General features: G+C 40.1%; 1 protein-coding gene across 1 annotated transcript in view; it reads right to left on the bottom strand.

Annotated features, from left to right (window-relative positions):
* The window catches only part of ITGB8 (integrin subunit beta 8), an 83,075-nt gene extending 72,530 nt beyond the window's left edge, over positions 1–10,545 (bottom strand). The window contains exon 1 of the mRNA XM_007089073.3: positions 9,718–10,545. Coding sequence (XP_007089135.1) covers positions 9,718–9,844 — 127 coding nt within the window. The 5' untranslated portion in view covers positions 9,845–10,545. The remainder of the gene's footprint in view (positions 1–9,717) is intronic.
* Positions 10,546–14,330: the final 3,785 nt, after the last annotated feature.

Below are 14,330 nucleotides of genomic sequence, written 5' to 3'. Positions count from 1 at the left end.
GAGAGACAGAGCGTGAACAGGGGAGGGGCAGAGAGAGAGGGAGACAGAGAATCCGAAACAGGCTCCAGGCTCTGAGCTGTCAGCACAGAGCCCGACGCGGGGCTCGAACTCACAGACCGCGAGATCATGACCTGAGCCGAAGTCGGACACTTAACCGACCGAGCCACCCAGGCGCCCCAAGACTTATTTTTAAAATGAAAAATAGTTCTTTTAGTCCATGAAAGTAGTATGGAAATGTTTATTTTACCTATTCATTCACTTACAGATATTAAATATATGCCAGCTGACTAATTCAACAAAGTTTGGCTAATTCATGTCAGTAAAATGTTCTTTTCTGTGTGTGACATATTTTAAATTAATAAGGGGAAATAAAAAGTAAAACTAAAAACATGCATACACTTGACTCTTACTATAATGCTCTTGGCAAGAAAATAGAATTCAGTGTAATCTCTTCACATCTTTGAGTTTACCAAAAGGCATTTAGTTACTAACAAAGAAAAGCACCTTGTCATGAGTTAGTTTTCCTTATGCAGTAATCACTGGTGTTTTCATTGTTTGTTTGTTACTTTTCCTATAGTAATATATAAATTAGTAGACAAGTCTGTCCTTAACTTCATTAGCGTGAAAAGCAAGAGTGAAAATAGTGGTGGGCATAACATGACCAAATAAGTTACAACCCAGACTAAGAAATCATTAAGTAAAGTTAAATTCTATTTTCCTATCTTGATAAATATGCATTGATAATGCTCTACAAGGCTGGATCTGAATTTAGAAATTCTGACTCTTTAGATTTCTGTTTGGGAACTGGCAGTGTGTAAAGTGTTGTCCCCTCCAGCCCTTGATCTGCTCCTCTTCTCTCTTACTCCTAGTTTTCTTCTACATTGCCAAGTAGCCTATCACTTACCAACATGGACACTCCCAACATACATTTCCAAGCTCTGTTTGCTCCCCCTCTCCTGGAGTTTGGAATACAGTCTACCCACAGGATGGCCCTGAAAGTAAGTTGGGGCTGTTTGGGCAGAGAATTCTGGAGATGATCTAAAAGGGGATTGAAGACTGAATAGTCATATAGACTGGATAACTTGCCTTTGGGGAGGGCCAGAAGAGGGACTCTTCTCACCTCCTGGAAGATAGTCTGTAATGATGATCCAGAGTATAGAGTCAGTCCACTCAGGTGTGAATTCTGGTTCCATTACTTATTTATTAGTTAAGAGATCTTGAAGAAGTTATTCAATATCTCTTTAATTTGTTTAACTATAAAATGGGAATGATCAGTGTACATACCTCAGAGGACTGTGAACATTAAAGGATATGTTGTGGGGTTTTTTTATGTTTATTTATTTTTGAGAGGAGGGAGGGGAGGCAGAGAGAGGGGGAGCCAGAGAATCTAAGCAGGCTCTGCATTGTCAGTGCAGAGCCCAAAGCAGGGCTTGATCCCACAAACCATGGGATCGTTACTTAGGCCGAAATCAAGAGTTGGACACTTAACCAACTGAGTCACCCAGGTGCCCCCAAGGACATATTTTTATTCTGTATGTACAGAAGGGTATCTGGCATACAGAAAATACTTCACAAATGTTAACTATTGTTACTATTTTAACTTTAGAACCCAGAACCGTACCTGACACAAAGTTGTTTTTGCCTTAAGAAAATCTGAATGAATAATGACTAAATGGACTAGAACAGTCCCCCTTCAAATCTTTTTTGGTATTTGGTTAAATGATTATAAATTCCAGTTTGTATAATCTAAATAGAAATCAGTTTTAAAATACACACTGAGGATAAAGGATCAGGATTACTTTTTAGACTTAATTATCAGCAGTGAAAATAATTATCACAGAAATTCAAAAGGAAAACAACTTTGTAAAAAGTAGATTAAAAAATACCAAGTCTCTATTTTGATCTTTGCTAACGATTTGCCAAGGGCATTCACAAGTGCATCCATGGAGTGGGCTTTAAGAACCATGCCCCTCAGGCACTCAAAAGAGTGCCTGGAAATTTGCCATCAAGGAGAAGGGAATTCCAGATGTGTGCAACGACACCAGGTTCAACAGAGCTTTCTCGGTCAAAGGAATAAGGAATGTCCTACAGAGTATCTGTATTTGGTTGTCCAGAACACATGAGGATGAAGATTCACTAAACAAGCGCTCTAGTACATCTATGTACCTGTCACAGCTTTCAAAAATCTATAGACAGTAAATATGGATGAAAACTAACTGCTGATTGTCAAAGTCATAAAACTGCAATAAACAAAACAACAGCAAAAACTTCTGCCTGAAGAAAGCATATTATTATATACCTTTAGCCTAGTATATATTGGAAATCCTCTCATTAACCAATACTGCTAGACATGGCTAATCATCGCAGATATTTAACAGCTGAAGGCCTACTTACTTCAGTAAAAATTCATGGAGAAAAAGTAATATGAATATATTAAACAATATAGAGCATCAAGCTATAATAGAGTAGCTCCAAGCAGCTAGGAATGTCAAAGCCCTATGATAATCAACAGTCTGACTCATATACCATGATTTTGTCCCTTTGAACACTTTTGGCTGAACAGGTAACCAGCTATTTAGTAGATTAGTCTCTTTTTCGTTCTCTCTCATAACCACAAGTCATACACATCTGTAACACTTTGGAGATCCTGTAGAAGGCAGAGTTACATTCCAGGTTACTCTCATAAAGCCACATTCTTCTCTTCATTCTCACTATGATAAGAAACTAACCATTGTAAGGTATATTTAAGATGACTTGAGAGTGTTTGGGGGCTTCCACAGGAGGTATGCTTTGACCCTGCCCCAGTTCGCAAATCAGTATCCTCTCATCTGTAGTTACTCTGTGCTAGTAACATTGTTACAGGGCAGGACCCAGGAATCCCCATAGAAGGAGTATGTGAAAGTCCTCTTTCATGTGATAGTCACACTGAATGTATAACTTAGAGTAACATCCAGAAGCTTTTGAAGAAGGTATGAGGCGACATAACAGAGTTCAAATCTCATCTCTTCTACTTACTAGCTAAGTGATTTGGAGCAAATTATTTATCTCCATTGTGCTTCAGTTTCCTCATTTCTAAAACAAGGATAATAATTCTACCTCTCTCATAGTATTAGTATGAAGATTAAAATAATATGGTGAATCATTTAGATGAGTGCATGATATAGAGTAAGAGCTACCCAACAGTTTGTTAAATTATGTGAGTTCTTTCCACTACATATAGAAGCCACACTTACATGAATTCTTTAGGATATAATTGGGAAAGTGACATTTTTAGAGATTAACGATTAGGTCACCTACTTAAGCTCAGTATTTAATTGTTCAATTTAATAAAATGCAAAATGAATCATCAGAAAATATTTTTTCCTATGGCTTCTTTTATAATCAATATACAGCTTACAGAATATATTTCATCTATAATTAGAGAAGATACATAGAGCTCAGCATTTTCATGCTGGCAAAACTCTAAATTTATAGACTTGGGCTGCAACAGGGACCAATATTGAGGACCAAGAAGGACTAATCATATACAGTACACAGTTGGTTATGGATGTTGTTAGGTTATTTGAGGAACATGTAAACAGACTATTTCCTTAGGTCAGATAAGGTAAGATTCAATAATATCATAAGTAATACCATTTTTAAACCAGTTACTCAATGAGACTTATGAAACCAGCACAAAGACATCATTTAAATGACAGAATGCTATACAATAGGTATTATCAAGGGGGGATACTTTGAGCATCTGAACTTATTAAATACAAACAAGCGAAAGGCTACATAACAAGGCAAACAGTTTATTACTTTTCAAAAAAACTGATAGTCCAAGGATTGGCTCCTATTTATTAACATCTAAAGAAGCTGAGATCAAAACAATACCCTCTGACACCCAGCTAGTGAACAGTAAAATGACTGCAGGGAGCTGGTGCTGATGAACAAAATGAGGAATTTAACACCCAGCTATTTCACAGGTGGGCAGAAAAGGCTCTAAACTGTTGAACAACAAAGACTGGGTTATCTCAAATACTTTATTTGCTTTGAGGAAGGTTCTTTCAAAATGGTGAACAGGAAAATTGAAAAGGCAATATGGTGTTGCTATATCATGATATTTCTCATGCCTCATAAAAAAATCAAAGTGGAATGAAAACTGATTATCATATTTATCTTGTTATTACCTATATTAAAACCTATTCAAATATATCCCTTACTTGCCTAAATAATATCTCCTGATTCCCCTTAATACTTTATTAAAATTAAAATAATTCCCAAATAATTCATTAAAATATCTCCTGACTCCCCTTAAGAATTCATTAAAATTATTAACTAATTTTTTCAGTCTAATCAAGGCTTAATTAGCTTTAGCTTACCAGTTGTATATGTTCATGAATAAATAATTTACCTTTAAACCTTAAACATACATTGGGAAAAATTATCAGCTGGCAGAATTATTCTGAGATAATTTTTTTATACATGGTCAGTCCTATTTTTTAGAGTCCTATATAAATGGTTCTACTTGAAGATATGGTATACTTCAAACAAACAAAAAAAAAAGAGGTTACAATATTAAGTCAACTTTATCAAATGTGAATGGACACACAAAAAAATCACAGCCAAATTGGCTCATTGGGCAATTTTTTCATGTTTATACTAAATATAGAAGTACCTTTATTTTTCTTCTGGAAGAAGATTCTGTTATTGTCTTGTAAATGTGGTAGAACTTGATTATTCAGTTCATCTGTTTTTTGCAAAGATTAGAGATTGATAGGAAAAAAATGAAGCCTTGTCTTAGAGTGAACAAGATAATCAATCTGATGAAAAAATTAAGAAGAATTTACTTATTCATTCTTTCATTCACTCAACAAATATGTACCTAGCACCCTGTACGTAGCTGTCATTTCCATAAGTAAAATAAGAACAAAGTACCTTCCTCATAAGCTTTAAAAGACAGTAAAACAAACAAATACATAATATATCAGGGTGCTAAAATATATAAAAGAAAAAAGATTCAGGGTAAGGAACTAAATGGTGTTGATAAGGAAGGCAGGGAAGGTCTTTTTAAGATGATATTTGAATAGACATCTGAAAGAACTGAGAGAGAGGGAATCAGAAATATATCTCATGGAAGCACATTCCAGGCACAGGACAATGAGTTCAGGATTGGAGGTAGGATCATGTTTGGTACATCCAAGCTATAGCAAGAAGCAAGCAAGCGTTATTGTAACAAAGTGAGAGAGGAAAAGAGGATTAGGAGGTAAAGTCAGGAAGTCATCAGAATCTTGGAAGCCATGTAAAATAAAGATGTGGCCTTCAATTTGAGATAGATGAAAAACATGTAGAGTTCTGAGGGGAGGAGTGATAGAACCCGAGGCACATTTTTAGAAAGTGAGCCTGGCTACACTTTGAGGTAGAGAAGCCAGTTTAAGAGCCATTCAAGAGTTCAAGCAAAAAATGGCATGGACTACTCCATGGCAGTGGAGGTTGTAAACTGACTTGTGGAATGTAAGAGAAACAGAAATCAAGGATGCCACCAAAGTGTGATACTGGACTACTGGAAGTATGGCTGATCACAAAGTGAGATGAGGAAGAGTATTAAAGAAGCAAGTTTGAGGGAGAAAAGTGGACATTTGGTTTTGAATACATTAGGGTTTTGCCTTTAAACATACAGTGGATACGCCAAAGAGGCAGTTTGCTATGTTCTCTGGAGATCAGGGAAGAGGTCAGGACCGCAATTGTTAGCATACAAGTGGTATTTAAGACCCAAGACTGCATTAGTCCAGTATATATATATAGAAAAGAAAGTTCAGGTATAACTTGTTTTGAGTTTCAGTTTTAAGGGTTGTTCCTCCTGTCTCTTCAATTGAGAGTTTTTCTCCTCTCTACTGGACCATTGCATGTGCATATCCATACATGTTGTAATACCTCTTGTCTTCTATTTCTCATTCTCCTTTATAGCAAAAAGCCCTGTAAGAGTTGTCCATTCTTTCTGTCTGCAATACTCCTCACTTGTGATTCCACTGTGATAAAATAATTGATGTTTGTCTGGGGAAGTAGATGTACTCATGCTGTTTTTTTTCTTTTCCATATACATGCATACCAAAAAGCTGTTACATAGGCATAGTTTTAAGAGAACTATTTTTAATGCAGCCATAACAGACTCACTGAAAAGTAAATGGTTCAAACTCTCTTTATCTTTGCTTCTTCCCTCACTTCTGCATTTCTTCCCTTAAACATAGTAAACATTTCTATAGCCCGAAATTTCAGCTAAAAAAATCATGCTGTGAAACAAATGATAGTGTTTCTGCTCCAGTAGTACTTTGATTTACTGAAATATTTTGGGATAAAATGATATGAAGTTTTCTTCAAAATAATCTTATTGGGTGAAGGAGATGAACTGAGTAGGAGAAGAGATGAAAGAAGGAAGCTGGGCCCTGCGTTGATAGTTGATGAAGCCTGGTGATAGGCATATGGGCATTCCTTATACCATTCTCTCTGCTTCTGTATGTGTTTGAAATTTTCCAAATATGAAATGTGAAAAGAAACCTACTGTCAGTACTGCACTTAATCCAAAGAAATCCATTACAATGGTGAAATTTTAGATCATTCATTAACAGGTGATGGAGCTATTTGGGGGCACAGGAATTTTCCCAAGTCATAATCAGGTTTTTTTGTTTGTTTGTTTCTTATACAGCATAAAAACTTTTCATAGACAGCACAAGCTTTTTTTTTCTCAGAAAGTGTCTTAGTTGCATTAAGATAGAATTAATTTGGATGTTTATTGTGCAAATAATTTGGAAGACTAGACTTTTAAAAATGAAGCCTTGATTCTTTTTGTTTCTATTTTATTTTATGTATTTATTTTAATTTTATTTTTTATGTTTTATTTTGTTAAATTTACATCCAAATTAGCATATAGTGCAACAATCTTAAATATCCTCTTACTTTAGGTAAGCATAAAGAAATTTAAGAACACCTGTGATATGAAATATGTTCTAAGGTAAAATAATATTACAGTTACAAAATAATGCTAATCCACTTGATTGTTATTTAAAAGAATAGTTGATTATGCACCGAAGGTAAAATTTCATTGCAAAAATAGTTAACACCTTTTTTTTTTAAAGAAAATACTTTCTGAAATTTGTCACTCATATTGCCGTATAAAAATTTAGGCAAAATAGATTTTTAACCTTGCAAAGTGAGCAAATGTAGAAACAACAGTGTTGCTACATTAACTCTTCAAATATTAACTACTAAGTATTCTTTAGTGTTTTCCAGTTACTCATTAACCATTTTATTCTGTTATTGTTTCTCCAATTGTCGGTGATTTCCACCAGGGAAAGTTGAAAAACATTTTTGTAGATTAGAAAAATGGTCAGGTTTTATAACAACATCCCCTTGCTCACCATATAGTCATTATTAAAAGTCCACTATGTATGTGGGACCTATAAGCCCTACTTCAAAAATTAAACCCAGAGTTATGTTGTTGTGCAGTTTATGGTTCCTAGTGTATGCCTTTATTGCCCTAAACATTTCCTTGGTGTAAACTACTGAACAAGGGAACAAGATTTCTTTTGTAACTGATACCTAAATTTCTATTCTGCTTTAAGCATCTAATTTGCACTGTGAAGACATATAATTTGAGACTTGTATCTCTATCATGGAAGTACAACAGTTTATGCTGATCTCTAATTTTCTGAGTTGTACTGGCTATAATTTAAATTTTTTGCATGATTTTAACTGCAATGCCAACCAGTATACATCAGAAACCTTTGTATATTGACAGAGACTGGGAAAAGGATGTCTTGTTCTGATTTCAGATAAGCATTCCCTTTTCACAACTGCAGGTGCAAGGGAGCCCATTCATAGCATTTGCTTCAAACCAGTTATAGGCACTGGATGAAAATACAATGCTATTACATGAGAACTTGACTGATCTTTACAAGCACATGAAAAAAAAGTTAACGTTTATTCATTTTTGAGAGACAGAGTGCAAGCGGGGGAAGAGCAGAGAGAGAGAGGGACAAAGAATCTGAAGAAAACTCCAGGCTTTGAGCTGTCAGCACAGAGGCAGATGCGAGGCTCGAACCCAGGAACCATGAGATCATGACCTGAGTTGAAGTCGGACACTTAGCCGACTGAGCTACCCAGGCGCCCATGAATATTTTTAAAGTATTGTTATTAGTAGTAAATTCTAGAGGCAAGTAGCACTTTTTTCTTTGTCAGTGTATTTGGGACAAAATATACTCTGTTGACACAGTCTTGGTCATTTTACTATTGAGTGTGTGTGTGTGTGTGTGTTTACTAAATCTAGAAAAATACTTTGTCACTTATTAACAGAAGATGGAATTATACTTGGTGGAAAATCTGTTGCAGTTAATGGATGTTCCACTGAAGAGATAATTGACAATGTTACTATTTCCTTTGCTTTAAATTTCACTTATTTTGAAATAAACATATTAACCAAAATATAACTACAAGATAAAAATTTACTCTAATTACTCTCATTCACATAACTGGGTAAATCTCTTTTTGAAACAAATATTGGACAATGATATATGCAACAAATGAGTGAAACTAGCTGGATGTTTCCATTATAAACTCTAACATATAAGGTTATGACTTGATCGTTTTTATGAGCTTCAGGTGGAAACATGGCACATCAATTCAAAGTATAAAAGAAAATTTTAGTCTACAAAACAATTACAACCCTACTTTAACAGCAGAGGTCAGAGAAAGGCTCTAACAGAATTTAAAGGCTTGATGACCAAAAGTGTTTGGCCTATATTTAAAACCAAGAAGAACTCATCCCAAAATGATTAGTACTATTACTTACTGTATGTTTTACTGTTTGCCAACAATCCAGTACAGCCACCTTAAACTTGCATGTAATTCAAAAGTGCCACACCTTTTCATACACTATTCAACTTGAGCATTCCTTGTGATTTAGGGAGGGAGGTACTGTCCTCACTTGTAAAATAAGGACAATATACTTTATAAAGAAGTATCCTTTCCCAATCAAGACAATTCTGATAGAGGTGGCTTGCCTGGATTAAATGGAGTCAATCCTGGTTTAAATTTCTGTCTCTGTGTTTCAGTCTCAGGGGCTGATCTCACTGAGGGATCAATCAGCTAGGACCTTTTTTTTTTTTGTTTAAGCTGAAAAAAAAAATGGTGACTTAAAGAATATTGGTAGTGTATTTAATTCATTCAGGCTGAGCACTAAGATAGAAGCAACTTGTATGCAGCCATCTTCTCGTGGACTCAAAACCAGAAAACTCACTCCCATTATACCAATGTATCCTCAGCCTTGAATCAAATGCAAGTTAGTGGTTAGTGGATCCACATGCAGAAATATGGGGGCATCTTCAAAGATGGCTTAAAGAAGAATGCCTTCAAGGATGGAGCAGAACCCCTAAAGTGACTTATGTAAATATGGCCTTCCACTCGTCCAAACTTACATTCTATTACTGCTTGCCCCAAACCGGGAGCAACACACAGAGTCTCCTCGTGTAATTAGTTATTGCTGTCACTCCGGGGCGGAAACACTTCACACCTGGCCTCCCTCAGGCCGCCTGAAGGGAGGACGCTGCCACGCACCCGCCCTTCTGAAGTTCTTAGGGCAAGGAGGCTGACACTGGGCCACTTACCTGGCCGGGATATGCTTCGTCACAGCCCAAGACCTTTGGGAAAGAGAAGAAAACAAAAGAAAACAAAACAACTTACCACTCTGGCCCAGTCCAAGAACAACTAAAAACACCCAGGCCGCCCGAAGGAATGGGGCAGGACCTGGCCGGCAGTTTTGCAGGCAGACAAATGCGGCAGTAAAGAAAGCCAGGGCGGAGCGGCACATAATGCAAAGCAGCCCGCACAGCGCCCGCCGCCTGGCTGCTATCCGGATGCGCGCTGGCGACTCACGGGCGCACCTCGGGGCCCGCCGGCCAAGTGTCGCTAAGACGTTTCCCGAAGGCCCAGCAGGCGGACCCCGCGGCTCGTAGCAAGCGGTGCAGGTATGCTGGCCCCGGCACCGCTTGGCATCTCAGGGCCCCCCCGGCCCTGCCAGCTCTGCTCCGCGGTCCCGCGATCTCCGCGAGAAGCACCTCCTCTGACGGTCAGTGGCCCGGGGCGGCGACGCGAGCGAAGGCTCCGCAGCCCGCTCTGGGACAAAGAAAAGAGCTTTTGTTTCTCTCCAGCCGATGGGGCTTCTGCTGCATAAATCAGCTTAGTGAACAGCCAAACAGAATCAAACCCAAACAAAGCCCGAAGCCTGGGGGGAAAAACCAGCCTAAAGTACTATCACTGGGTGATGCTGCATCTGTGGGAGGGGACGCCGGCGAGGCCGAGGGGGAAAAAAGTCGATGGCGCATCAATCAGCGCGAGCTTCTTCCACAGGTGGGCAGGGAGGCCAACTCCACTTAGTTACAGCCTTGCAGCCTCGTCAGCTGAGCGGCGGGCAAAGTCAGAACGGCAGCGTCCGGGCTGGCGAGGGAGGAAGCTCGGGGTGCCGGTAGCTGGGGGAGCCGGCTCCGGCAGCACCCTAGAAGCCCCCGCCGGCGCCCGCGGACACAGAGCGAGGCATAGCAGCTCCCCGCTTCGCCGGGAGTGGAGCGCACGGCCTCTAGCACAGGAGAGGAGGTTCCGCGAGGGTGCAGTAGCCTAGCCTTGCGGGGCGGGAGCTTCGTACCCTCGTCCTTCTGGCCCCGGTGTGCGGTTCAGGCGTCCCACCGTCCAGAACCCGGGCAGCTGGCGCACTCCGGGGTACACCCCGCGAGCAGGCGAGGGAAGCGAGGCTGGCGAGGGGCGGGGGAGCAGTGGTCCCGCTCCGGCCCCCGGGTTGGGGGGGCTCCCGAAGTGCTGATAGCTGGGCGCGCTCGGGGCCGCGAGTTGCTAGGAAACCGCCCCACGCTACCCGGCGCCTCGCCCCGGCCGCCTGCAGGCGCAGCGGCGGCTCCGGCGGCAGCAGCAGCAACAGCTCCGAGCAGCGTGGGCGGGACATTGGTGAGGCATGAAGTCACCGCGGCCCACACTCGCTCTTTGTTTTGCTCACTCCAGCTCTTTTTCTCCCCCTTGGCTCTGATAGTTGCCATTCCCATCGTTCACCAGAGCTCCTGATGCGTAGCTGCGCAACGGGAATCGCTCGCCCTGTTTCCTCTCCCCCTCCTCGCCGAATGCCTACACCCCAACGCTCTCCTAGCCGGCGTGGAGACTTGATAAGTACTAATGGCAGCTGCGCGCAGATCCCAGCCTCTCACCCGGGCACTCTGCGCTTCTTTGTTCCGAAATACTCACTGCCCGGCAGCTGCAGCGTACCAAGTGGAACACAGGGGCCTCTCCCCGCCCCCAACACCCTCTGTTCCGCGGGTGCGCACTGCCAACTTCGCTTGCAGATTTAGGAGCTCACTATTCACCCCACCCCAAGACCATCCGGCATCTTCCCAACACTTCGAATTGGGCCAGTCCGCAGAGGCTGTACCCGGAGCTGCTAGCTGAAATTTCTCGCTCCTTCTCGCGGAGCCTCAGTCCTTAGCTGTCCAGCCTTGCTCTTCCCAGGGTCTGGTGGTGGCTCTGGGTTTTTGCTAGTTACAGTGAGTCTTTTGACCTTAAGCGTCACCTTTCAAATAAACGGAACAAAGAAGTTATGAAGTGCGGCGAACGAAGCAGGAGAGAGAAGCTAAGGAGATGGTGAGAGAGGGCATTTCTGCCTGCTTGAAGTTCAGAAATTTAGGTGCAAAAAGGGAGCGGGTATTAAGCTGGGCAACTGTCAGAGAAGCCGCGCGCCTCCTCGGATCTTGTCACTACCACTCTAGACCGAGGGAGGGAACCCAGTCCCCCCGGATTGAAAACAAGGCACTGTTCGTATTCTGAGACACAGAGTGATGGTTTTCTTTTTCCTCTAGCGGCAGGAGTGGTTCCCTGTGGTAAAGTCTGACCTCTCATTTTTCCACTAGCAGCCTTCTCGACGTCTTTCATAGAGCACCCACCTCATACAGACATCAGACCAGTCTAGCCAGGTCAAGGTGAAATATGTGGGAGTTTCCCCTCCTTCTTATTTGTTTAATAGTTTCCATCTCCATATTTGGAGTAAAAAAACAAGTAGGAGGCTTTCTCTCTTTCTCTCTCTTTTTTTTTTTTCTGTTTTCTAATTGTTAACCCAGTGAATGGAAAGTACCTGGTTAATAAGCCACAGCATTGAAAACTCCCCCTTTTCAGGTGTGGACTGCACATTGGGACCCACAGAATTAGCTAAGCAAACCCAGAACCCAGCTGGAAAATTAAAATTGCCCTAGATCTACAAAGAGGGTCCTTTTGAGAGACCGAATGAATGATCTGAACCTGAAAAAATGATCCTTATAAACACAATTCACCATAGGCAATGTACTCTAAATAGATAGAGTTAAATCTAGCCCAGCTTCATAACTTATTTTCTTTCTTTAGTTACAAGTTTGAACAGCTCTAGTTTTGCTTTAGGTGATCTTAAAGGAAAGGCCTGGAAACTGGCTGGGATGGTGTGAAGACATTAAATTTGAACCTAAAAGGAGCATATTCTAACTCCCGTTAATAATTCTTCAGTGGGGGAGCATGTGTATTTTCCAGAGAGTATTTCACAGTCCCAAGGAATGTAGCCACCATTGAGACCGTGTAGTGCTACAATGACGAGAAAAAGTCAGTTCGTAACCCCTGTAAGGAAGTGTGTATAGGTGCCCTCTACATTGTAAAGTGACTATCACATCAGCGTTATATGACATATTTAATAATCTAATTCTTCGTGTTGGAAATGTAAATGGAAATTAGAATATTAAATGAAATATAAATGTATGTAAATAATGGGTATAGTTTTGTGACATTAAAGAGGTATGCACTAAGTTTTAACTCTCTGTCTGTATCTTCTTTAACGTATGGTGGGGTTACATGTTCATAAATCCATAATAAGTTGAAACTACTGTGAGTTGGAAATGCATCAATACACCTAACCTGAATGTCACAGCTTGGCCTAGCCTACCTTAATTAACCATGCTCAGAACTTGTACATTCGCCTGCAGTTGTGCGATACCATGTTACACAAAGCCTGTTTTATAATAAAGTATGGAACATCTCATCCAATCTATTGAATACTGTATTGAGAGTGAGAAGAATGGTCGTATGGGTACAGAATGGTGGTAGGTATATTGGCTGTTTACCGTTGTGGTTGTGTGGCTGACTGGGAACAGCAGCCCGCTGGTGCTGCCAGCATGAGAGGTAGGTATCCTACCACATGTCACTAGCCTGGGAAAAGATCTGAATATGGTTTCTACTGAACTCATATCACTTTTGCACTGTTGTAAGGCCAGAAAATTTTAAGTCAAACCATCGTTAAGTCAGGGACTGCCGGTATTGTTAGATGTCTAGATATTTTATATGCTAGGCCAAAAGAACTGTGTAGCAAGAGGAACAAAATAAAGTTTGTAAATTTGTTGCAGGAGATTTTGAAGTCATTTAAAAAGAAAGACTTCCATGTTTTGTTATATGAAACCCATGCAAATATATATCAGGATGCCAGTTTTATGGAGTTGTTGAAGAGTAATATCAGTGCCATTTATCAACACTTCCTATTTGTAAAGAGGTTATAATTCTGGTTATCAAAATAAAATAAAACAGTATCCCAGCTGAGACCGGGATCCTAGCAGGTTATTTACAAACAAGTTAAATGTACATTCTGGGCTATACATATATAAGTGAATTCTCCTGAGTCCTGCAAATCATCTGTAGGGTTTTCTTTCAATAAGAATAATTAGGACCCAGGCACAAATTTTGCTTATTTCCAAGAAGTACCATTGGTCAACCACAACTTAATCCTTTTTTTTCTATAATAAAATATACAAGATACTGTGAAGAAGTATTGTTATCTTTATCATGTTACCTGAAGGCTTCTAACAGAGGAAAAAAAGTTCCAGAAGATAGTTGATTAATTCCTGTTTCTAGCATGTTCTGCTGTCTTGCTTTGAAATTTATGACGGCTAATTTTTCATCATTTGTGGTAATGAGAGCAAATGAAATTCACAGATAGTCTAAAAATATCATTTTAGCTATTCATTCCAGTCTTCCTATCATCAGATTCTTTTAGTTGCTAAAAGTCATAAAATTAGATGAATTCAGTTTTTTTCCTGCTCCTTTGATTTCTAGCAACGAATAGGCTATGGATGGATGGCAACAGCGAGAGACCTAAGAGAGACTGCTTCTTTTGTCATGTGTTCCACCTTTGACTAGATTTTGTCCAAGTTATTGACCTCATGGTTACAGTTAAACCATATACATATTTTAATATTATATCTTTCTGAAGTTAGGATCAGATGTTCAGTATG

This window comes from Panthera tigris, chromosome A2 (assembly GCF_018350195.1).
Source record: "Panthera tigris isolate Pti1 chromosome A2, P.tigris_Pti1_mat1.1, whole genome shotgun sequence".
Classification (NCBI taxonomy): Eukaryota; Metazoa; Chordata; class Mammalia; order Carnivora; family Felidae; genus Panthera; species Panthera tigris.
This window is presented reverse-complemented; position numbering and strand designations above follow the sequence as displayed.